Source organism: Anomaloglossus baeobatrachus, chromosome 6, assembly GCF_048569485.1.
Source record: "Anomaloglossus baeobatrachus isolate aAnoBae1 chromosome 6, aAnoBae1.hap1, whole genome shotgun sequence".
NCBI classification, from domain to species: domain Eukaryota; kingdom Metazoa; phylum Chordata; class Amphibia; order Anura; family Aromobatidae; genus Anomaloglossus; species Anomaloglossus baeobatrachus.
The window spans coordinates 556395625-556422064 of record NC_134358.1 but is presented as its reverse complement, the minus strand read 5'-3'; the positions used below and the strand labels follow the sequence as shown (position 1 = coordinate 556422064).

At 50.7% G+C, this 26440-nt stretch overlaps 1 protein-coding gene across 1 annotated transcript in view; it reads right to left on the bottom strand.

Annotated features, from left to right (window-relative positions):
* Window positions 1-26440, bottom strand: part of PHF14 (PHD finger protein 14) — a 322056-nt gene that overhangs the window by 159911 nt on the left and 135705 nt on the right. The window contains exon 15 of the mRNA XM_075316872.1: window positions 18963-19100. Within this exon, the coding sequence (XP_075172987.1) occupies window positions 18963-19100 (138 nt within the window). The remainder of the gene's footprint in view (window positions 1-18962; window positions 19101-26440) is intronic.

Genomic DNA, 26440 nt, shown 5'->3' with positions numbered 1-26440 from the left:
ATTCAAGGATATATGTATAGGTTATTAATGGGATTGTTGCTGTTCACAGCATAAGTGATAACTTGGTGGCCCCATCAATCCATAGATCTTGTATGAAGAAATGGCCGCGCATGCGCACCAGCACGGCTCCATTCGTTAATACAAGGTGGGCAAACATAAAAATCAGTTGATCTATGGCCCTAAAACTTGACATTGGCAATACTCCTATAGTTCCACCATAAATCATTCCTGCAAATAGTTATTTCTCTATTAGCTTCTTCAATTATCAATAGCATCAAGAAAAAGACCATTTTCAAGGTTAAAGTGATGGTAGTGCCCGCTCATCACTAGTTACGAGTACTGAGCACCCGAGCATGGTAGTGCCCGGTCATCACTAGTTACGAATACCGAGCACCCGAGTATGGTAGTGCTCGCTCATCACTAGTTACGAGTACTGAGCACCCGAGCATGGTAGTGCCCGCTCATCACTAGTTCCGAGGACCGAGCACCCGAGCATGGTAGTGCCCACTCATCACTAGTTACGAGTACTGAGCACCCGAGCATGGTAGTGCCCGCTCATCAGTAGTTACGAGTACCGAGCACTCGAGCATGGTAGTGCCCGCTCATCACTAGTTACGAGTACCGAGCACCCGAGCATGGTAGTGCTGCTCATCACTAGTTACCAGTACTGAGCACCCGAGCATGGTAGTGCCCGCTCATCACTAGATACGAGTACAGAGCACCCGAGCATGGTAGTGCTGCTCATCACTAGTTACCAGTACTGAGCACCTGAGCATGGTAGAGCTCACTCATCACTAGTTACCAGTACTGAGCACCCGAGCATGGTAGTGCCCGCTCATCACTAGTTACGAGTACAGAGCACCCGAGCATGGTAGTGCCCACTCATCACTAGTTACGAGTACAGAGCACCCGAGCATGGTAGTGCCCGCTCATCACTAGATACGAGTACAGAGCACCCGAGCATGGTAGTGCTGCTCATCACTAGTTACCAGTACTGAGCACCCGAGCATGGTAGTGCCCGCTCATCACTAGTTACGAGTACAGAGCACCCGAGCATGGTAGTGCCCACTCATCACTAGTTACGAGTACAGAGCACCCGAGCATGGTAGTGCTCACTCATCACTAGTTACGAGTACTGAGCACCCTAGCATGGTAGTGCCTGCTCATCACTAGTTACCAGTACTGAGCACCCGAGCATGGTAGTGCCCGCTCATCACTAGTTACGAGTACTGAGCACCCGAGCATGGTAGTGCCCGCTCATCACTAGTTATGAGCACTGAGCACCCGAGCATGGTAGTGCCCGCTCATCACTAGTTACCAGTACTGAGCACCCGAGCATGGTAGTGCCCGCTCATCACTAGTTACGAGTACTGAGCACCCGAGCATGGTAGTGCCCACTCATCACTAGTTACGAGTACTGAGCACCCGAGCATGGTAGTGCTCGCTCATCACTAGTTACGAGTACAGAGCACCCGAGCATGGTAGTATCCACTCATCACTAGTCAATCAATATCTGATATGTGAGGGGACCGACTGCAAACAACCCCACCAAACCATAGTGGGTGCCGCACAAACAGCCGGATGCAGAGCGCCATACACTATCTGGTGGCTATTCTTGGTACTGCAGCTCGGATTACATTCATGTCAATAGAATGGCCACTACATGGTTTACGGAGCTGTGTTGTACCATCTCTAAAAACTGTGTACATCTTGCTGCCACCAGAGCATCGAACAGATGATCATGGTGGTCACGGGTGTGAGACTCCCCACCGGTATATATTGACGGTCTATCCCAAAGACAGATCATATATGTCTCGGACAACCCCTTTAATGCCAATAATTGAGGAATCTTTATCCTGAATTAAGCACGCCTCGTCGCAGGGCCAGAAGCTAATAATTTCATTTATTTTATTTTTGGGACACGGCTTTAAATACGGCATTTTATATCCGGTAATTAGAGTCCATAAAAAAAATATGTAGAAGAAAAAAAAAAACGAAAGAAGATTAAAAGTTATTACGTTTAAGTCAGAGTTAAAAAATACTGAATATGTGACGGCGGCATAAAAAAATGCAGCGGCTATATGAAGAGAAAGCAGAAAGAGGCTGCACACTTAATTTAATTAGGGCTCAGATTTTTGTGGTCTCGCCATAAATCAGATTCACGACTAGAGTGGAAATGAGCTCCGCGTTCACGGCAGAGGCGGCTTTGTGAGAAGAGGGAGGAAGGACACTTTTCTATGGAGGAACTTAATTACTTATCAGAACTTCATGTTTCAGGTACAAAAATACAGAGTAGTAGGTGTGCGCCATCCAAAGCTCAAAGAGGCTCGAACAAAAACTATCCAGGGTCTATAAACTTGTATCTTGAGTGCAGTTGTTTCATCCGCAGCAGAATACAGACCAGATCAGAAGTTGAACGCTGCAAATGTGTCAATTTTTTATGAAAAATGTTACCAGTTTATAAATCGAAGGCAGCAAATATATCAAAAAAGTGGTGTCCGAGCAGTTTCCACCCTCTTTGGTCAGTAAAGGTCTGGGGTTTTGGGAGAGGAACGTTGGAACATTCTTGTCTGACGTCGGGTTATCATTGCTCCACAGTTCTGGGTCTTTGCGGGATTTTTCATTTTTTTGGTGAAAGGTCCGGATTGCAGGCATCCGGTTCATCACCAGCTGTCTTGGAGTGAAAGATAGAGTATGTGGTTTAACATTGTTTTGTTGAAATATATAAGGTCTTTCGTGAAACAGACATTGTCTGGATAAAGCAGGTGATGCTCCAACGCCTCTATGTAAAGCTCAGCATCGATAGCGCTTTTCATGTGTAACCTGCCTCTGCCATAGGCACTAATGCCCCTCAAATCATCAGAGATGAGGGAACTGTGCACGGATAACGATTGACCCTCTACTTGATAACAAGCTGGATGGTCCCTCTCCTCCATAACAAGCTGGATGGTGACTCCCGCGATAAGCTCAACTGTCCTCCTCCTCGATAACAAGCTGGACTGTTCTTCTCCTCGATAACAAGCTGGATGGTCTCGCTCCTCGATAACAAGCTGGACGGTCCCTCTCTTCGATAACAAGCTGGACGGTCCCTCTCCTCGATAACAAGCTGGACGGTCCCTCTCCTCGATAACAAGCTGGACGGTCCCTCTCCTCGATAACAAGCTGGACGGTCCCTCTCCTCGATAAGCTGGACGGTCCCTCTCCTCGATAAGCTGGACGGTCCCTCTCCTCGATAACAAGCTGGACGGTCCCTCTCCTCGATAACAAGCTGGACGGTCCCTCTCCTCGATAACAAGCTGGACGGTCCCTCTCCTCGATAACAAGCTGGACTGTTCTTTTCCTCGATAACAAGCTGGACTGTTCTTCTCCTCGATAACAAGCTGGACTGTTCTTCTCCTCGATAACAAGCTGGACTGTTCTTCTCCTCGATAACAAGCTGGACTGTTCTTCTCCTCGATAACAAGCTGGACTGTTCTTCTCCTCGATAACAAGCTGGACTGTTCTTCTCCTCGATAACAAGCTGGACTGTTCTTCTCCTCGATAACAAGCTGGACTGTTCTTCTCCTCGATAACAAGCTGGACTGTTCTTCTCCTCGATAACAAGCTGGACTGTTCTCCTCGATAACAAGCTGGACTGTTCTTCTCCTCGATAACAAGCTGGACTGTTCTTCTCCTCGATAACAAGCTGGACTGTTGTTCTCCTCGATAACAAGCTGGACTGTTGTTCTCCTCGATAACAAGCTGGACTGTTGTTCTCCTCGATAACAAGCTGGACTGTTCTTCTCCTCGATAACAAGCTGGACTGTCCTTCTCCTCGATAACAAGCTGGATGGTTCATCTCCTCGATAACAAGCTGGATGGTTCATCTCCTCGATAACAAGCTGGATGGTCTCTCTCCTCGATAAGCTAGATGGTCCCTCTCCTCCATAACAAGGTGAATGTTCCCTCTCCTCGATAACAAGCTGGACTGTCCTTCGCCTTGATAAAAAGTTAGATGGTCCCTCTCCTCGATAAGCTGGATGGTCACTCAATAACAAGCTGGTTGGTCCCCCTCCTCGATAAGCTGGACTGTCCTTCTCCTCGGTAACAAGCTGGACTGTCCTTCTCCTCGATAACAAGCTGATAACAAGCTGGACTGTCCTCCTCGATAAGCTGGATGGTCCCTCTCCTCGATAAGCTGGATGGTCCCTCTCCTTGATAGCAAGCTGGATGGTCCCTCTCCTCAATAACAAGCTAGATGGTCCCTCTCCTCAATAACAAGCTGGATGGTCCCTCTCCTTGATAAGCTGGATTGTCCTCCTCGATAAAAAGTTGGATGGTCCCTCTCCTCCATAACAAGCTGGACTGTCCTTCTCCTCGATAACAAGCTGGACGGTCCCTCTCCTCGATAAGCTGGATGGTCCCTCTTCTCGATAAGCTGGATGGTCCCTCTCCTCGATAAGCTGGATGGTCCCTCTCCTCGATAAGCTGAATGGTCCCTCTCCTTGATAAGCTGGACGGTCCCTCTCCTCGATAACAAGCTGGACGGTCCCTCTCCTCGATAACAAATTGGATGGTCCCTCTCCTCGATAACAAATTGGATGGTCCCTTTCCCTGAGTCCACAGAACACGAGGTCTATAGTTTCCATATAGAATTTAACAGTTTTACATTTTTGTATAGAGGACACTGCCGTGTTTCTGGAATGTCCTGACATTTGGCTTCTTCTTTGCACTATAAAGCTTTACTTTTCTCTTAAATCTCCAAATCTTCTGACATTATGTACTGTAGATGGTGATATTCAAAGTATATGCCAGTTTTATGTTGAGGAACAGTTTTTTTAAAGTGTTCCACAATTTTAGTGTGTGTGTGTTTTACTCTGATCCAATCCTCTTGCATGTGAGAATCGGAGCACAGGTGAGGAGAATATGGAGAACTTAATTTCCTTAATTCTCATGCTGAAATGGCGAGAGAAAAAAAAGCTCTGGTCGGCACTACCCCATAGTATAACAATGGAGTGTGTGCTATCCGATAAAGCATTGGCTAGCACTCAGTTGCGTTATAGTGCAGTGTGGGGTTGTTCTAATGGACAAAGCCCTTCTCATTTCCCATGTTTGCCCTGCTCCCGGCGTGGTTCCAGCAGTGTCGGCACTCACGCTCATGGGGCTCACAGTAGACAAGCCCTGCGCCAAATCCCCGCCGGCATCTCTGTCTTCTGACAAATAGGTGGTCAACGGGAAGTGAATGGTAGCCGCAACTCTCACTTCTTCTTGATTAGGTATACGTATAAAGGTGGGGAGGGTGAGCCAGTGCTGATTAAGCACACATGACATCACGGGACAGTGCTGGAATGGCGTCGGGAGTATAAGCTTATTTTAAAGGTGCAACAAAAAAAAATGAGAAGAGGTTGTCCTAGTAGTAGACAACCCCTTTATCATGCAGTCCATCATGTAACATTGTGCGAGAATTTACCAAATTGGCCATCCAGCGCATGCGCACTTAAAACCAAATGTACTGTAGCACAGTTTCCAGTGTGCATGCGCTAAGATATAGTATCAAGAATATATGCTGACTTTGTGGAGCATGAACGCTATAAACTGTTCCAGTACATCTGTTTTCCAGTGCGCATGCGCTGAACAGCTGACTTAAAGGATGTGCACGTGAAAAAAAATGAGATCACGCATCTGATCCTTCAAGGCTTGATGTCATAAGTATCTATGCCTATATGGCTGAACGTGATATCCAATTTTTTATTAATGCATGCACCGAATCAACCACCCGACGCATGCTCATAAACAACCAAGGGTAACAGTTTTCGGTGTGCACGGACCAGATGGTGGATTCGGGACAAAAACCCCAAAAGCAGGGAATTAGCTATAGTAATGCGAGCCCGATGATAGCCGCACAATTAATTGCAGAGAGCTTACGCCACATGAATGCCAATATTACCACCATCGTTCTCATTTTAGGCTTTGTGCTCACACTGCGTTTTTTGCCGCGTTTTTGGGTGCAGATTGTTGTCCTAAACTTCATGCAGTCCTTCCCCGAGCAAAGTCTATGAGATTTCAGAAAGCCTGTGCGCACGATGCTTCTTTTTCCTTGCAGTTTTGGTTGCAGATAAAAGGAGCAGTGTGTCACTTCTTTTCTGCGTTTTCCCTGTGTTTTGCTATTGACAAAAACGTAGGGGCAAAAATGCACCAAAAGGCACCGAAGACGTGGCAAAAACGCATGCATTTTTTATGCGTTTTTTTCAGCCAGAGGGTGCGTTTATTGCTCAAGAAACAAAAATTCTGTGTGCGCACATACCCTTACATTGATACAAAACAAGAAAGCCTGCGGAGACACCATCACATGTTTCTCAACGCTGCCAGGAAACTAGCCAGGTCTTTCACCGGGAAGGAACAACCACGGGAAGGGCAGTCTCCAGTCAAGGAGACCACCTATGCCAAACATGGTATCCATCCACAGGCAGCTGTTTCGGGGTATTTGCCCCTCATCAGTGTGGAGTAGGAAACTGGCTAGTGGGAGCATTGCCTAGTAGAAGACTACATAAGCAAAGATGATTGACCTTAGGGAGATCAACATCCAACACCGCGGAGACACCATCACGTATTTCTCAACGCAGTGATTCTAGAGCAATTCTGGGCATTGCTCTAGAATCACTGCGTTGAGAAACACGTGATGGTGTCTCCGTGGTGCCGGATGTTGATCTCCCTAAGGTCAACCATCCTTGCTTATGTAGACTTACATTGATACATGTAGCTACAAATTCTGTAGCCATCATCTGCTCAGAGGAGTGAGTAAAATACAGGGTGGTCCAAAAGTAGGTGGACAGTATAAGGCCGGGGCCACATGGGGGACTAGTGCGATCCTCGCATGACACTCGGCTCACGCTGGCAGCACAGCAGGAGCCGAGCGTCATACGAGTGTTACTGCGACTGAGGTCCGATCATGCGATCGGACCTCAGCTGCAGAGGGCCGGCACGGAGGACGGGAGGGCCGTCACGGAGGACGGGAGGGCCGTCACGGAGGACGGGAGGGCCGGCACGGAGGACGGGAGGGCCGGCACGGAGGACGGGAGGGCCGGCACGGAGGACGGGAGGGCCAGCACGGAGGACGGGAGGGCCGGCACGGAGGACGGGAGGGCCGGCACGGAGGACGGGAGGGCCGGCACGGAGGACGGGAGGGCCGGCACGGAGGACGGGAGGGCCGGCACGGAGGACGGGAGGGCCGGCACGGAGGACGGGAGGGCCGGCACGGAGGAGGGGAGGGCCGGCACGGAGGACGGGAGGGCCGGCACGGAGGACGGGAGGGCCGGCACGGAGGACGGGAGGGCCGGCACGGAGGACGGGAGGGCCGGCACGGAGGACGGGAGGGCCGGCACGGAGGACGGGAGGGCCGGCACGGAGGACGGGAGGGACTTCTCTCTCTATCGCCTCCGTAGCCAGCTATTGCCATTCTCGCTCGCGGTACACCGGTGTACCGCGAGTGCAGTGCGATTTTTCTCTCGCCCCATTAACTTGAATGGGTGCTAGAGAAACAGTCTCGCATTACACCCCCAGCATGCTGCGATTGTTTTCTCGGTCCGATTAGGGCTTAGAAAATAATCGCTCATGTGTGCTGACACACAGGCTAATATTGGTCCGAGTGGAATCCGATGTTTTATCCGATTTTCATGCCGTGTGTCTTAGGCCTAAACTGAAACTGACTCAGTTGCCCTTGGCAACCAATCAGATTCCACTTTTCATTCTTAACAGACTCTTTGGAAAATGAAAGGTGGAATCTGATTGGTTGCTAAGGGCAACTGAGTCAGTTTCACAGATCCAGTTTCCACAGATAAATCTCCCCCAAATCTGTTTTTATTTTCAGATAATTCAGATACCCCATAATGGCAAATAATTTACAAACAGATCAAAGAAAATGGATTTTAAAAGAGTATTGGAAATCTCAACATGCTGAAATTGTTAGAGCAAATTGTTATTATTTTCTGTCCACCTACGTTCGGACCACCCTGTATATAATTGTAAGGCCGTGTGCACAAACTTTGGTTTTTGATGCAGTTTTTTTAAAATCTGCATGTCTCTCCTGAAGCCAGTAAAGTCTATGGGATTTTGGATTTGCTATGCATGCAGTGCCTTTTTGTGCAGATTTTGATGCAGAAAAAAAAAAAATCAGCAGTATGTCAATCATTGGTCCAGTTTAGCAGAGATTTTTCGCTTTTTCACCCATTGACTTCAACGACATAAAACAGCACCCAAAACTGCACATAACCCGCACCTAAAGCAAACCTAAACCCGCACCTAAACCCGCACCTAACCCACACCTAAAACGCTTCTAACCCGCACCTAAAACCTCACTGAAACCGCACCTAAACCCTCACTAAAACCGCACCTAAACCCTCACTAAAACCGCACCTAAACCCTCACTAAAACCGCACCAAAAACCTCACTAAAACCACACCTAAACTGCACCTAACCCACACCTAAAACGCATCTAACCCGCACCTAAACCCTCACTAAAACCGCACCTAAACCCTCACCAAAACCACACCTAAACCCTCACTAAAACCACACCTAAACCGCACCTAACCCACACCTAAAACGCATCTAACCCGCACCTAAAACCTCACTAAAACCACACCAAAACCACACCTAAAACGCACCTAACCCACACCTAAAACCCCACCTAAACCCTCACTAAAACCACACCAAAACCACACCTAACCCACACCTAAAACGCATCTAACCCGCACCTAAAACCTCACTAAAACCACACCTAACCCGCACCTAAAAACGCACCTAAAACCTCACTAAAACTGCACTAAAACCACACCTAACCCGCACCTAAAACCTCACTAAAACCCTCACTAAAACCACACCTAACCCCTCACTAAAACCACACCTAAAACCTCACTAAAACTGCACTAAAACCACACCTAACCCGCACCTAAAACCTCACTAAAACTGCACTAAAACCCGCACTAAAACCCACCTAACCCCGCACCTAAAATGCACTACAACAAACCCTCAGCTCACCATCCCAGCTGCACCCACAGAGTATCCCACAAATGTCTGACACTTGGACCCGGAGCTCTGCAGAGAAAGTGATCACCCCAATGTTAGGAGACCGTTATAAGTATCAGGAGTTGTCCAACGCTGGACTAATCCTTCATGCAAAGTAAAAAAAAATGATACTAAATATTTTAGTAATGAAAAGCAAAAAAAAGTGAAAAATGTGAAATAAAATCCGTACGGCAGCAAAACTGACATCTATACAAAATTAACAAGGCAATCGCTTTAAGTAGCGACGCATCTATTTATTAGAGCGCGCCGCGGAGTAACGGCAGCATAATAGCCGCTGATTGGAAACTCAAGATTTTTTTTATTTTGGGAAAAATTTATAAAGGCGCATCCGAGGAGACAACACAATCCCGAGCTCAGCACAAACGATTCTCTCAATAGTTCATGTGAAGGAGCCGAGTGAGAGGAGGCCAGGAGAGAAAGAACAGGAGCGTCAATGTCTCAGTTTCGTCAGTTTCGTAGTGTTTCGCGGCACAGGTTATGGGTAGTCCGCCACCTCACAGTCCGGTCATTGTTACTCGTGCCGCTCCTACCCATTTTGTGAGAATATTCCTAAAAAATGCTTGAATTTGTGCAGAGGCTGCTGTAAACACAGGACACAGAAAGTTTGCAATTCCCTTGTTTTTTGTTTTTTTTTACGGGGGGCGCAAACCATTTGAGATTTTTAAAGGGGCATTCCGGTATGAAGCGGTTATCACCTAGCCACAAGATAGACTATAACTTCTAGACTGTTGGGGATCACCCCATACGGATCATTAGGAGTCTAAAAATAAATCGATGCCTTGCCAAGGGGCAGCGGTCAAGCATGCAAGTTCCCACCAAACTCAAAGAAGGGAATTTTGTTACTTACCGTAAATTCCTTTTCTTCTAGCTCCAATTGGGAGACCCAGACGATTGGGTGTATAGCTACTGCCTCCGGAGGCTACACAAAGTATTACACTAAAAAGTGTAAGGCCCCTCCCCTTCTGCATATACACCCCCCGTGGGATCACGGGCTCTCAGTTTTAGTGCAAAAGCAAGAAGGAGGAAAGCCAATAACTGGTTAAACAAATTCAATCCGAAGGAACATCGGAGAACTGAAACCATTCAACATGAACAACATGTGTACCCGAAAAACCAAAAAATCCCGAAGGAAACAGGGCGGGTGCTGGGTCTCCCAATTGGAGCTAGAAGAAAAGGAATTTACGGTAAGTAACAAAATTCCCTTCTTCTTCGGCGCTCCATTGGGAGACCCAGACGATTGGGACGTCCAAAAGCAGTCCCTGGGTGGGTAAATTAATACCTCAAGTTAGGGCCGTAAAACAGCCCTTCCCTACATGGAGGCAACCGCCGCCTGCAGGACTCTTCTACCTAGACTGGCATCCGCCTAAGCGTAGGCATGCACCTGATAATGCTTGGTGAAAGTGTGCAGACTCGACCAGGTAGCTGCCTGGCACACCTGCTGAGCCGTAGCCTGGTGCCGTAATGCCCAGGACGCACCCACGGCTCTGGTAGAATGGGCCTTCAGCCCTGATGGAACCGGAAGCCCAGCAGAACGGTAGGCTTCAAGAATTGGTTCCTTGATCCATCGAGCCAGGGTGGATTTGGAAGCCTGCGACCCTTTGCGCTGACCAGCGACAAGTACAAAGAGTGCATCCGAGCGGCGCAGGGGCGCCGTGCGGGAAATGTAGATTCTGAGCGCTCTCATCAGATCCAACAAATGCAATTCCAATTCATATCGATGAACTGGATGAGGACAAAAGGAAGGGAAGGAGATATCCTGATTGAGATGAAAGGGGGATACCACCTTAGGGAGAAACCCCGGAATCAGGCGCAGCACTACCCTGTCTTGGTGAAACACCAGGAAGGGAGCTTTGGATGACCGCGCTGCTAGCCCGGACACTCCCTGAAGAGACGTGACCGCTACCAAAAAAGGGCCACTTTCTGTGAAAGTCGAGAAAGTGAAACATCCCTCAGAGGCTCAAAGGGCGGCTCCTGGAGAGCAATTAGTACCCTGTTCAGATCCCATGGGTCTAACGGCCTCTTGTATGGAGGGACAATGTGACAAACCCCCTGCAGGAACGTGCGTACCTAAGGAAGTCGTACTATGCGCTTCTGAAAGAATACAGACAGCGCTGGGACTCGTCCGTTAAGGGAGCCGAGCGACAAACCTTTTCCCAAACCAGATTGCAGGAAGGAAGGAAAAGTAGGCAATGCAAATGTCCAGGGAGACACTCCCTGAGCAGAGCACTAAGATAAGAATATCTTCCACGTCTTGTGGTAGATCTTGGCAGACGTCGGCTTCCTAGCCCGTCTCATGGTGGCAATGACGTCTTGAGATAATCCTGACGACGCTAGGATCCAGGACTCAATGGCCACACAGTCAGGTTCAGGGCCGTAGAATTCAGATGGAAAAAACGGCCCTTGGGACAGTAAGTCTGGCCGGTCTGATAGTGCCCACGGTTGGCCAACCGTGAGATGCCACAGATGCGGGTACCACGACCTCCTCGGCCAGTCTGGGGCGACGAGGATGGCGCGGCGGCAATCGGAGCTGATCTTGCGTAGCCCTCTGGGCAACAGTGCCAGAGGGGGAAACACATAGGGTAGCTGGAACTGCGACCAATCCTGAACTAAGGCGCCTGCCGCCAGAGCTCTTTGATCGTGAGACCGCGCCATGAAAATCGGGCCCTTGTTGTTGTGCCGAGACGCCATTAGATCGACGTCCGGCCTCCTCCAGCGGCTACAGATTTCTTGAAACCCATCCGGCTGCAGAGACCATTCCCCTGCGTCCATGCCCTGGCGACTGAGGAAGTCTGCTTCCCAGTTTTCTACGCCCGGGATGTGAACTGCGGATATGGTGTATGCTCTGTCTTCCACCCACATCAGAATCCGCCGGACTTCCTGGGAGGCTTGCCGGCTGCGTGTTCCGCCTTGGTGGTTGATGTATGCCACCGCTGTGAAGTTGTCCGACTGAATTCGGATCTGTTTGCCTTCCAGCCTCTGCTGGAAGGCTTGCAGGGCAAGATACCCTGCCCAGATTTCCAGAACATTGACCTGAAGGGTGGACTCCTCTGAAGAGAGTCCTTGCCCGTCTGAGAAAGGGGTACGTTCCTGTCTAGGGACGTCGACTTCCCATCCCATTGGCGAAGAATGTCCTATAGAAGTGGACGCAGATGAAACTGCGCGAAAGGGACTGCCTCTGCATGAGGCGCCTTAAGGGGTGTGACTGGCCTTGAAGGAGAGACTGCACCCCCGTCTGTAGTGAATGCTGTATGTCCAGCGGGAGCTGCACTATCGCTGAGAGAGTGTGAAGCTCCATGCCAAGATATGTCAGCGATTGGGTCGGTGTCAGATTTAACTTTGAAAAGTTTATGATCCACCCGAAACTCTGGAGAGTCTCCAGCGCCACGTTCAGGCTGTGTTGGCATGCCTCTTGAGAGGGTGCCTTGACAAGTAGATCGTCCAAGTAAGGGATCACAGAGTGACCCTGAGAGTGCAGGACTGCTCCCACTGCTGCCATGAACTTGGTGAAAATCCGTGGGGCTGTCGCCAGACCGAAGGGCAGGGCTACGAACTGAAGATGCTCGTCTTCAATAACGAATCGTAGCCAACACCGGTGCTCTGGAGCAATCGGCACGTGGAGATAAGCATCCTGATGTCTATTGACGCTAGGAAATCTCCTTGAGACATTGAGGCAATGACGGAGCGGAGGGATTCCATCCGGAACCGCCTGGTTTTCACGTGCTTGTTGAGCAGTTTTAGGCCCAAAACGGAACGGAAAGAGCCGTCCTTTTTTGGTACCACAACCAGATTGGAGTAAAAACCGTATCGTGTTCCTGAGGAGGAACAGGGATTACCACTCCTTCTGCCTGCAGAAGAGCATCGGCTCGGTCGGGAGGTGAGGAATTTCTGAAGATCTAGCCGGCGGACGAGAACAGAAAATGTCTCTCACCCACCGGTCTTTGACCTGTGGCAGCTAAATGTCGCCAAAGCGGGAGAGTCTGCCACCGACCGCGGATGCGGAGAGAGAGGGCTGAACGTCATGAGGAAACCGCCTTGGTAGCGGTTCCTCCGGCTGCCTTCCTTGGGCGTGATTGAGCCCGCCAGGAATCTGCGCCTCTCTGAGCCTTTTGAGTCCTTTTGGACGAGGACAATTGGGACCTGCCCGAGCCTGGGAAGGACCGAAACCTCGACTGTCCCTTCCTCTGTTGGGTGTTGTTTGATCTGGTCTGGTGTAAGGAAGAGTCCTTACACTTGTTTAATGATTTCATCCAATCGCTCACCAAACAGTCTGTCACCAGATAATGGCAAACTGGTTAAGCACTTTTTTGGAAGCAGAATCTGCATTCCATTCCCTCAACCACAAGGCTCTGCGTAAAACCACGGAGTTGGCGGACGCCACTGACGTACGGCTCGTAGAGTGCAGGACAGCATTAATAGCGGAAGTCGCAATGCAGACATTGCGAGGTTAAGGACGCCATCTGCGGCACAGATGTACATGTGACAGTGTCCACGTGCGCAAGACCAGCTGAAATAGCTTGGAATGCCCATACGGCTGCGAATGCCGGAGCAACCGACACGCCGATAGCTTCATAGACAGAATTCAACCCGAGGACCATCTGTCTGTCAATGGCATCTTTAAGTGAAGTCCCATCTTCCACTGCAACTATGGATCTAGCCGCAAGCCTGGAGATTGGGGGATCCACCTTTGGACACTGGGTCCAGCGCTTGACCACGTCAGGGGGAAAAAGGATAACGTGTATCCTTAATACGATTGGAGAACGCTTATCTGGATAAGTGTGGTGTTTCCGGATTGCTTCTCTGAAGTCAGAGTGGCCAGAAAAGTACTCAATATACGCTTGAGATACTGAAAAGGGATTTCTCCTGCTGTGAAGCTGACTCCTCCACCGGAGGAGCTGTGGGAGAAATATCCAACATTCCATTGATGGACGCTAGAAGATCATTCACTATGGCGTCACCATCCGGTGTATCCGGATTGAGAGCGGTCTCAGGATCAGAGTCCTGATCAGCTACGTCTGCCTCATCATACAGAGAGTCCTGCTGGGACCCTAACCAGTGATGAAGCCGAGTGCCGCTCCCAGCGAGCTCGCTTAGGCTGTCTGGGACTGTCGTCCGTGTCAGAGCCTGCGCCCTGGGATGCATGGGACCCCCCCGGAGCACTGATTTGTTCCAAATGAGGGTGGCCCGGGAGCATTGTATCAACATTGCCCATGGTCCGTCTGGACTGCAAAGTCTCTAAGATGTTAGTCACAGTCACAGACAATCTATCAGCCGAAACTGCAACTCCGTCCCTGTCCCTGGACAGGGTTCACCGGTGGTTCCTTTGGCCACCTCTAGCAGAGACCCCGGCTGACCAAGTGATACAGGGGAGCATTGCACACAATGGGGACAGTGGAACCTGCCGTGTGGAACAGTATCACGTGCAGTACAAGCAGCATAGAAAACCTGTGCCTTGGCACCCTTGCTTTTTTGCTGCTGTTGTCTAGCCATCTAGAAGTATATAGCCAAGAATAGCGACCGTACAGTGCAATGTATAGCATACAAGCAGAAAGTACAAATGAACACCTCAGCACATGCAGTACAAGCAGCATAGAAAACCTGTGCCTTAGCACCCTTGCTTTTTTGCTGCTGTTGTCCAGCCATCTAGGAGTATATAGCCAAGAATAGCGACCGTACAGTGCAGTGTATAGCATACCAGCATAAAGTACAAATGAACACTTCAGCACATGCAATACAAGCAGCCTAGAAAGCCTGTGCCCTAGCACCCTTGCTTTTTGCTGCTGTAGTCTAGCCATCTAGGCATAAAGTACAAATGGCATTAGTGGGGTCAGCACTTCAGGTGCCGCTTACCGCCCGCACAAAAGTGGGTGTGTGGTCGCCCGCATCCTGTGACTGGTTGCCCAGAGCTTGTCTCCCTTCTCCAGCCCAGACTGCGTGCAGGAATGGCTGCCGGCGTCCTGTGAAGAGGGGCGGGCCCTGGGCGTGCCCCAGACAAGAGCGGGAAACTTGCGTCCCACTGTGTCCAGTGAAGGGGGCTGGAGAATGCAAAGCAGACTCCAGCTCTCGGCGCTGACTTTCTGTACAGCGTCCCGCCCCTCCCCTGACTGGCAGGGCTGGGGGCGGGAACGAAGCGAAAACTAGGCCGCAAAGCCGGGGACTCGAGTAATAAGCGCGGCCGTCCTATGTGCACGGCCAGCGCGGAAGTCCCCGGCGCACCACCAGTCCCAGCCGCGCCACAGTGTAAAACACCCCGCAGCGGCCGGCGCGGCAGTTTCTAATACATAAATTCACTCAGCTAAGCTGCAGTGAATAATAGCACAAGCGCTCCGCGCTGTTGTCCCCGGCGCACTAGCACTCCCAGCAATGCTGGCGTGTGTGTGCGCGATGTGTACGGGGACACAGAGTACCTTAATGTAGCAGGGCCCTGTCCCTGACGATATCCAGCTCCATATCCAGCAGGATCTCCGGGTCTGTGGATGGAGCCCGGTCTCAGTGCCTGGAGACCGGTAAGATCCCACTTCACCCAGAGCCCTGAGGGGGGATGGGGAAGGAAAGCAGCATGTGGGCTCCAGCCTCCGTACCCGCAATGGGTACCTCAACCTTAACACACACCGCCGACAAAAGTGGGGTGAGAAGGGAGCATGCTGGGGGCCCCATATGGGCCCACTTTTCTTCCAACCGACATAGTCAGCAGCTGCTGCTGACTAAAAACAGTGGAGCTATGCGTGGATGTCTGACCTCCTTCGCACAAAGCATGAAAACTGAGAGCCCGTGATCCCACGGGGGGTGTATATGCAGAAGGGGAGGGGCCTTACACTTTTTAGTGTAATACTTTGTGTGGCCTCCGGAGGCAGTAGCTATACACCCAATCGTCTGGGTCTCCCAATGGAGCGCCGAAGAAAAGATGATTTTTGGAGATAGTGGGGTAAACTATGGTCAAACCACCACTGATCTAGAAGTTATCACCCATCATGGTCCTTTTCTTTCGAGTCCATTGCCAAGTTTATCTGCTCCTACAGCAGAAATGAGCAGGGAGGAAGTACAGGACGGCTGTAACAACATATTTTTCTCCCCTTCTTCCAAAAGCCACAGCTTTTTTATTTTTTCGTCAATATAGCCATATGAGGGCTCGTATTTTACGAGACGAATTGTACTTTTGAACGACACAATTTATTCTGCCCCATATTGTACTGGAAAACAAGAAAAAAAAATCCAAATGTCGTGAAATTGCGCAAAAAAAAAAAAAAAAAAAGGTGCAATTGCAGGTTTTTTGTTTCTTTTTTTGTTTTTCTTTTATTTATAGTGTTCACTATATAGAAAAACTAACTGGTTAGTATGATTCCCCGGGTCAGTACGGGTTTGTACATACCAAACATGTAAAGTTTTACTTTTATCTAAGTGGAGGAAAAAAATACTTGTTAAAAAAAAACAGACCCAAAACAAAAAACAAAGAATTACCCTTTAGTCGCCATTTTCTGAGACTCATAGCTTTTTCATTTTTCGGGATCTGGGGCTCGGTGATGGATTATTTTTTGCGTTTTGAGCTGATGTTTTTCTTTATATCATTTTTGCATAGATGCGACGTTTTAATTGCCTGTTATTGCATTTTAATGCAATGTTGAAGCAACTGAAAAAAAATAAATTGTAATTTTGGAATTTTTTTTCTCGATGAACAGATTAATTTTATATTTTGATAGATCGGGCATTTCTGAACGCAGCAATACCAAATATGTGTATTTTTTTATTATTATTGTTTTATTTTCAATGAGGCAAAAAGGGGGGTGATTTGAACTTAGGGGGTTTTTTTAATATTTTTTTTAAAACACTTGATTTTTACAATTTTTATTGATTTTACTAGTCCCATAAGGGACTTTATGCCTGCACTATCCATATATCGCTTCTCCTGATCAGAGTGATGCTCAGCAGTAGTACAGCTCTGATCAGCAGAAATGCTGCTCTCCTGTGAGTGCCGGCGCTCTGTCAGCTCTCACAGGAAGAGAGTCATGGCCACGTCAGGGTCATCAGCTGACCTCATGCTTTCATGATAACCCATTGGTACCCTGTGATAACATCACGGGGCCGCTGATGGCGGGGAACAGTGCGATCCTCGCTGGTGCGCCTTAGATAGCGATATCAAATCCACCGGCGCCTGTTGGCCGCACGTGTCTGCTGATCAGATCAGCAGGCATGTGAGGGGATGAATGCAAGCTCGTCGCATGAGCCCGCGGTAACGGAAGGGAGGCGACCTAGGACGTATATATACGTCCTAGGTCTTGAAGAGGTTAAACCCCCAAAATATTCCACAACCTTTTAATGCCCATAGGCCCTACAGTGGTCATCTTAACGACACTCATATGGCCAACGGCTCTAACTTCTGATGCCCCTCTACAAGACACTTTTTTTAACAAGATCTAGACAACCCCTTTAAAAGTGAACTACAAAGTAACAATTTTAATTTTTCTTCCGCAAATCATTAGTACGTATAAATGTAAACTTTGTAATATATTTTTGGGGAGAAATAAATAATCTACTTTCTTCTTCAGGCATTCTCAAAATTCTGCTTTCAAGAGTAACAATCTGTCTTTATAGAATACAGTCTTTCTTATTACTGAGATAGGAGATGACAATTGGTGCTCATAAAGTTCTATGGAAAACTATATTTTCAGGAGATTCGAGTCCGCTTCTTGCTCCACCCTCCTCCATAGAGTTTTAGAAGCACTGTCGTATCCCATTTTCAGGATCGAGGGGATCTTGGAGGTCTAACTCCAACCGATCATAAAGTACCGCATTTTTCGGATTATAAGACGCACCCCAAATTTAGAGAAAAAGGTAAAAAAAAAAAGGGGGGGGGGGGCATCTTGCAATCTGGCGGTCTCTTACCTGGGTGTGGGGTAGCTGTGGTGGAGCTGGGTCACAGAAGGCAGGGGGCAGTGGTGGAGCAGGTAGATGCTGCGGCCGTGGTCCCAGATGCTGTGAGGTAGGCAACTTCCAGAAACTGTCGGCTGTGCGGGCCTCAAAGAAATAGCATCCAGAGTCGGTGAGTGCGCGGATTGAGCTATCGACTCAATTACAAGCCGAGATCTTATCTACGCATGCACCGCCTCTGGACGCCATTATTCTTAAATCCACTGTTGGGAGATCGATGGGCCGAAGGTGGTGCGTGCGCAGATGAAATCTTGAGCTGATAACTCCATCTACGCATGTACCGCCTCTGGGCGCCATTATTTGAACCCTGCACCGCCGACATTTTCAGGATGCCCCTGCATCAAAGCCCGCCACCGCACCAACCCCAGCACAGTCCCCCTTCACTGGCCCACCACCGCCGCCCCCCGTACGGCCCACCGCACTGGCCCCAGCACGAACCGCCACCTCGGCCCCAGTACGGCCCACCACCGCCGCACCACTGGCCCCCGCCACTACCCCGACCCCCGTACCGCCTGCCACCCCGGCCCCAGTACGGCCCACCACCGCCACACCACTGGCCCCCGCCACCACCCCGGCCCCAGTACAGCCCACCACCTCCGCGCCAGCCCCGGCACGGCCCTCCGCGCCGGCCCCGGCACGGCCCTAAGCGCTGGCCCCGGCACGGCCCTACGCGCCGGCCCCTGCACAGCGTCTGCCTCCTGTGACCCCTCTTCACCATTTACCGGTAAGGTGCATTTGAATTTTAAGATGGACCTCTCATTTTCCTCCCAATTTTTTGGGAGGAAAAGTGCGTCTTATAATCCGGAAAATACGGTATATCTGAGTGACGTTATAACTTTAAAGTGTTATTCCTAATCTCCTAAACAGAGTTACAGGCCCAGATGACAAGACGAGATCGGTCCGCACGTGGCTGACACTTGGTTGCTGAGGCCCGAGTAATAATGCTAGCGGGATCACGTACAATATAGGCTTCACATTACCGTCAGTATTTCGCTCCGCGGAGCGTGCTCAGGCAGGACCTCCGCTCGCTTGGCCGGATCCGGCAGCTTCTCCTTTACTTCCTCCGACAGATCGTAAGGTAACTCGGAGCCTTTCCGCCTTCCTCGAAAACAAAGCTTCTGAAAAAAAAACGGGAGGAAAATCAGACATGTAGCAAAATCTTCATTAGTTTCTGTATCTTTATTGTACAGGAGAAATTTCTAAAAACAGAGGACGGAACCAGACCGGCTCCAAAAAATCTAATTTGTATACTTTTAAGGACCGCGCAGAATCTTATGGTGGCAGATTTGGTGAAGGTTTGGTGCACAGGACAATTTTTAATAATCATCTCATCCTTAAAGGGAACTGGTCACCAGATTTGGCCCCTATAAGCTGCGGCCACCACCAGTGGACTCTTATATACAGCATTCTAACATACTGTATATAAGAGCCTAGACCGCTGTATAGAATGTAAAAAACACGTTATAATACTCACCTAAGGGGCGGTGCAGTGCAGACTGGTCAGATGGGTGTCTCCGTTCTCCGGTACTAGTGCCTCCTCTTTCGGCCATCTTTGTCCTCCTTCTTCGGAATCCTGGGTGCATGACGCGTCCTACATCATCAACACTCGCCAGCATTGAAGTCCTGCGCAGGCGCACTTTGATCTGCCCTGAACAGCGCAGACCAAAGTATTGTAGTGAGCCTGCGCAGGACCTCAATGCTGGCTAGTGGGGATGATGGAGGACGCGTCATGCACCCAGGATTCCGAAGAAGGAGGACAAAGATGGCCGAAAGAGGAGGCGCTGCAACCCGTAGAACGGAGACACTCATCTGAACAGTCTGAATCGCACCTCCCCCTTAGGTGAGTATTATAAAGTGATTTATATGTTCTACACAGCGGCCTGGGCTCTTATATACAGTATGTTAGAATGCTGTATATAAGAGTCCACTGGTGGTGGCCCTTTAAGAACAGCAGCCCAACAGACCAGTAGGTGTTGTCTTAGGGCCTCTGGAGCAGAGGTAAAGTAGACCCTAGGTGCGTTCTACAACATCTATCATTTGTAGGGTCGGGCCGGCGCTGAGGAGGGTCGGGCCGGCGCTGAGGAGGGTCGGGCCGGCGCTGAGGAGGGTCGGGCCGGCCCTGAGCAGGGTCGGGCCGGCCCTGAGCAGGGTCGGGCCGGCCCTGAGCAGGGTCGGGCCGGCCCTGAGCAGGGTCGGGCCGGCCCTGAGCAGGGTCGGGCCGGCCCTGAGCAGGGTCGGGCCGGCCCTGAGGAAGGGAGGGCCGGCCCTGAGGAAGGGAGGGCCGGCCCTGAGGAAGGGAGGGCCGGCCCTGAGGAAGGGAGGGCCGGCCCTGAGGAAGGGAGGGCCGGCCCTGAGGAAGGGAGGGCCGGCCCTGAGGAAGGGAGGGCCGGCCCTGAGGAAGGGAGGGCCGGCCTTGAGGAAGGGAGGGCCGGCAGTGAGGAAGGGAGGGCCGGCAGTGAGGAAGGGAGGGCCGGCAGTGAGGAAGGGAGGGCCGGCAGTGAGGAAGGGAGGGCCGGCAGTGAGGAGGGGAGGGCCGGCAGTGAGGAGGGGAGGGCCGGCAGTGAGGAGGGGAGGGCCGGCAGTGAGGAGGGGAGGGCCGGCAGTGAGGAGGGGAGGGCCGGCAGTGAGGAGGGGAGGGCCGGCAGTGAGGAGGGGAGGGCCGGCAGTGAGGAGGGGAGGGCCGGCAGTGAGGAGGGGAGGGCCGGCAGTGAGGAGGGGAGGGCCGGCAGTGAGGAGGGGAGGGCCGGCAGTGAGGAGGGGAGGGCCGGCACTGAGGAGGGGAGGGCCGGCACTGAGGAGGGGAGGGCCGGCACTGAGGAGGGGAGGGCCGGCAGTGAGGAGGGGAGGGCCGACAGTGAGGAGGGGAGGGCCGACAGTGAGGAGGGGAGGGCCGACAGTGAGGAGGGGAGGGCCGACAGTGAGGAGGGGAGGGCCGACAGTGAGGAGGGGAGGGCCGACAGTGAGGAGGGGAGGGCCGACAGTGAGGAGGGGAGGGCCGACAGTGAGGAGGGGAGGGCCGACAGTGAGGAGGGGAGGGCCGGCACTGAGGAGGGGAGGGCCGACAGTGAGGAGGGGAGGGCCAGCACTGAGGAGGGGAGGGCCAGCACTGAGGAGGGGAGGGCCAGCACTGAGGAGGGGAGGGCCAGCACTGAGGAGGGGAGGGAGGGATTTATCTCCCTCTCTCCTCTGTTGCCGGCTATTGCCATTCTCACCCTGCACTCGTGGTACACTGGTGTACTGCGAGTATAGTGCGATTTTTCTCTCACCGCATAGATTTGAATAGGTGCGAGAGAAACCAGGATCGCATTGCACCCGCAGCATGCTGCGATTGTTTTCTCGGTCCGATTGAGGCCGAGAAGATAATCGCTCATGGGTGCCGACACACAGGCTAATATTGGTCCGAGTGGAATGCGATGTTTTATGCCGTGTGTCTTAGGCCAATCTGGCTCTCTGCTGTCTCACTATTTAAACAGTTTGAGACTTCCTGCTTAAATGCAGAGAGATCAGACTCTGAGGGGCAAGGAGGCTGAATGTGCGGCATGTAATCAAAGAAAATATGCACTGTGGTCTTACTGCAGTCTCCCACGTAATGATAAATGTTATTATAAAACAGGATGGATAGATTCCTGTGTTCTATGGAGGAGGAGGCTAGACACAGCAACTGAGGCAAATCCTGCTCCTACTTTGAGTCTGTGTCTGGGATTCCTTCTTCTGCAGATTAACCCTTTACAAGTAGCTATGTCCTCCTTGTGCAAGTTAAACCTTCAGAAGCAGCTGTGTCCTCCTCTATCATTTAGGCTGTATAATAGACCGAAACATCATATTACATAGCTGATATATATAACAATATTCTGTATGAAGCAAAATTCAGGCTCCTGGTGGAGAGTGAGTAAAAATTACATCTGGCCAAATTACTGACCACTCTGCTGGATTAGGCTACTTTCACACATCCGGTTTGAGCAGTGCGGCTCAATCCGGCTGTGAAACCTATGCAACGGATGCGGCGAAAACACCGCATCCTTTGCATAAGTTTTTACATGCGGCCCGTCCATTTTTTTCCAGTTGTGGCACGCAACTGAGCATGCGCAGTGGAAAAAAATGCATGTGGCAGCCGGATGCATTTTTTTCTGCATCGCGCCGCATCCGCCGTCCATAGGCATACATTGAAAAATGTGCCGCAGCAGCTGGATGCGGCGCGATGCGTTTTTGTTGTTGGACAAAAAAACGTTGCAAGCTACGTTGCCTCCGGCCGCTGCTTTAACTAATTTTGCCGCATCCGGAAAAAACCTGATGCAACGCAAATAAATCAGGCACAATCCGGTAACAATGCAAGTCTATGGGGATAAAACGAATGCGGTACCGGTTCCGTTTTACCCGTTTTTTTTCCGGATTGTACCTGATGGAAAAAAACTGATGTGTGAAAGTAGCCTTAGGGAATTAATTCACCACATGTCTGATTTTCTTTTGATGAATTAATGAGAAAATAGATGAATAAATGCTCCTCAATGTACTTTATTGGCCAAAGACTCAACAAATGAAGAAACAGGTCAAAAACAGCCAGATATGAGCACAAACTTCCCATTTGCTACCACTCATATCAATATAGAATAACCACAGTTGGTACCTCTCAGAAAAGAGAAACTAACCAGGCTTTGAGCTCCTATATGTCAAGGATGTGTCAAGGGTGACAGACAGTCCTGTGGTGTCCGGCAATAAAATATAAAAAAATATAGAAATGTGGCACTCCTTCTATGGTCGCTGGTGCTTGGATAGGGTCCCACCCCAGATCAAAAAATTGAAAAAAATCCAGCACTCAAAGCATTCAACTGAAATTGTTTTATATTTTATTCATTGATCTGTGTAATTATTAAAGACGTTTCGGTCATCCGACCTTCATCAGTTTACACTACAATAAAAAGATACATAGAAGATTTTTAAGTATACAGAAATAATGGCATTATACAATCATGGTAACAAAAAAGGGCAGAAATATTCACCACATTATAATGCATGAATCATGAACTATGATATACAAAAAATGTCAACAAAAAGACAAAGAAGGGAATTTTGTTTACTTACCGTAAATTCCTTTTCTTCTAGCTCCAATTGGGAGACCCAGACAATTGGGTGTATAGCTTCTGCCTCCGGAGGCCACACAAAGTATTACACTTAAAAGTGTAAACCCCTCCCCTCTGCTATACACCCCCCCCGTGCATCACGGGCTCCTCAGTTTTGGTGCAAAAGCAGGAAGGAGGAAACTTATAAATTGGTCTAAGGTAAATTCAATCCGAAGGATGTTCGGAGAACTGAAACCATAACCAAGAACAATTCAATCTGAACAACATGTGTACACAAAGAACTAACAGCCCGAAGGGAACAGGGGCGGGTGCTGGGTCTCCCAATTGGAGCTAGAAGAAACGGAATTTACGGTAAGTAAACAAAATTCCCTTCTTCTTTGTCGCTCCATTGGGAGACCCAGACAATTGGGACGTCCAAAAGCAGTCCCTGGGTGGGTAAAAGAATACCTCGGTAAAAAGAGCCGTAAAACGGCTCCTTCCTACAGGTGGGCAACCGCCGCCTGAAGGACTCGCCTACCTAAGCTGGCATCTGCCGAGCGTAGGTATGCACTAGATAGTGCTTCGTGAAAGCGTGCAGACTCAACCAGGTAGTCGTCTGACACACCTGCTGAGCCGTAGCCTGGTGCAGCAACGCCCAGGACGAACCCACGGCTCTGGCAGAATGGGCCTTCAGCCCCGAGGGAACCGGAAGCCCAGCAGAACGGTAGGCTTCAAGAATTGGTTCCTTGATCCACCGAGCCAAGTTGACCTGGGAGCTTGTGACCCTTTACGCTGGCCAGCGACAAGGACAAAGAGTGCATCCGAGCGGCGCAGGGGCGCCGTACGGGAAATGTAGTCTGTGAAAGAGAATATCCCTCATTGGCTCAAAGGGTGGTTTCCGAAGAGCTGGTATCACCCTGTTCCGATCCCAGGGTTCTAGCCGACGCTTGTAAGGAGGGACTATGTGGCCAACCCCCTGCAGGAACGTGCGTAGATGAGGGAGTCTGGCTAGACGCTTCTGAACAATAAAAACACAGAAGGCACCGAAACTTGTCCCTTAAGGGAACCGAGAGACAACCCCTTTTCCATTCCGGATTGAAGGAAGGACAGAAGTGGGCAAGGTGAATGGCCAGAGAGTAAAACTCTGATCAGAGCACCAGGATAAGAAAATCTTCCACGACCTGTGGTAGATCCTGGCCGACGTTGGTTTCCTGGCCTGTCTCATAGTGGCAATGACCTCTTGAGATAACCCTGAAGACGCTAGGATCCAGGATTCAATGGCTACGCAGTCAGGTTGAGGGCCGCAGAATTCAGATGGAAAAACGGCCCTTGAGACAGCAAGTCTGGCCGGTCTGGTAGTGTCCACGGTTAGCCTACCGTGAGATGCCACAGGTCCGGGTACCACGACCTCCTCGGCCAGTCTGGAGCGACGAGGATGGCGCGGCGGCAGTCGGATCTGATCTTGCGTAACACTCTGGGCAGCATCGCCAGAGGGGGAAATACGTGAGGCAGTGGAAACTGCGACCAATCCTGAACTAATGCGTCTGCCGCCAGAGCTCTGTGGTCTTGAGACCGTGCCATGAATGCCGGGACCTTGTTGTTGTGCCGGGACGTCAATAGGTCGACGTCCAGCTTCCCCAGCGGCAACAAATCTCTGAAACACGTCCGGTCGAAGAGACCATTCCCTGTGTCCATGCCCTGGCGACTGAGAAAGTCTGCTTCCCAGTTTTCTACGCCCGGGATGTGAGCTGCGGAGATGGTGGAGGCTGTGGCTTCCACCCACAGCAGAATCCGCCGGACTTGCTGGAAGGCTTGCCGACTGCTTGTGCCGCCTTGGCGGTTGATGTATGCCACCGCCGTGGCGTAGTCAGACTGAATTCGGATCTGCCTGTCTTCCAGCCATGGCTGGAACGCTTTTAGGGCTAGACACTGCCCTTCCCTCCAGAACAGTGATCTGGAGGGAGGACTCTGCTGAGTACATGTACCCTGAGCCCTGTGGCGGAGGAAGACTCCCTGACAGACTCGCGTCCGCCGTGACCACAGCCCAGGATGTGGGCAGGAAGGACTTTTCCTTCGAGAAGAAGTGGGAAGAAGCCGCCACTGAAGGGAGGCCTTGGCTGCCCGAGAAGGAGCAACGTTCTTGTTGAGGGACGCTGTCCCATTTGTGGAGAAAGTCCCATTGAAGTGGGCGCAGATGAATCTGCGCAAACGGAGCTGCCTCCATTGCTGCCACCAACTTCTCTAGGAAATGCATGAGGCGCCTCAAAGGGTGTGACTGGGCTCGAAGGAGCGATTGCACCCCTGTCTGTAGTGAACGCTGTTTGTCCAGCGGAAGCTTCACTATCGCTGATAGAGTATGAACAATGTTCAGGCTGTGATGCCATGCCACCCGAGAGGGGGCCTTGACCAGTACATTGCCTGAGATAGTAGGACCGCTAGGCGCAGCGCAGGAAGCGCTGATATTCTGGTACAATCGGCACGTGGAGATAAGTATCCCCGATGTCGATTGACGCTAAGAAGCCTCCTTGGGCCATCAAGGGCGATGGCAAGCGGAGAAATTCCATCCGGAACCGTCAGGTTCCCTGTCCGTTGAGCAGTGTGAAGTCCAGAACGGGTCGGAGTGATCCGTCCTATCTGGTACCACGAACAAGCTGGAGTAAAAAGCCGCGACTACGTTCTTGAAGGGGAACGAGGATCGCAACTCCTCCTGCTTTTGGAGTGTTCACCGCCTGGAAACGTGCCTCGGCTCGCTCGGGGGACGGAGATGCTCTGAAGCAACGAGTCGGAGGACGAGAACTGAGCTCTATCCTGTGACCGTAAGACAGAATGCCTCCTACATCGGTCTTGGACATGTGGGGACCACTCCCCTGACCTGGATGCAGAAAAGGTTCTCTGTGCACGGCGGAGGATGAAAATACCACCGCCTGAAACGTCAAAGACGCTAATTGCGGAGCACAGGAAGACCGCATTGATCTCAGACAGAGCAGCTGAGATAGCCTGGAGTGCCCACCCCTGCAAAGGCTGGGGCAACGGACGCGCCTATGGCTTCATAGATGGATCTCATTAGGAGTTCTATCTGTCTGTCCGTGGCATTCTTGAGCGTGGACTCGCCAGCCACTGCTACTACTGATCTAGCCGCCAGTCAAGAGGCTGGAGGGCACCTTATGACACTGAGCCCAAGCCTTAACAACGTCAGAGGTGAAGAGACAACGTGTGTTATAAGGCGTTCAGTAAAACGCTTCTCCGGGAAGGTGTGCTTCTGGACAGTATCTGTGAAGCCTTAAGAGCCACGTCCGGACAGAGTCCTGGGTTGCGACCTCCGCCCCATCCTCTAGAGGGTCCTCAAGCTGAGACCCTTGGAGAAGTCGGGGAAGATTCCAAGCAAGGCTGCTTAGCCGGAC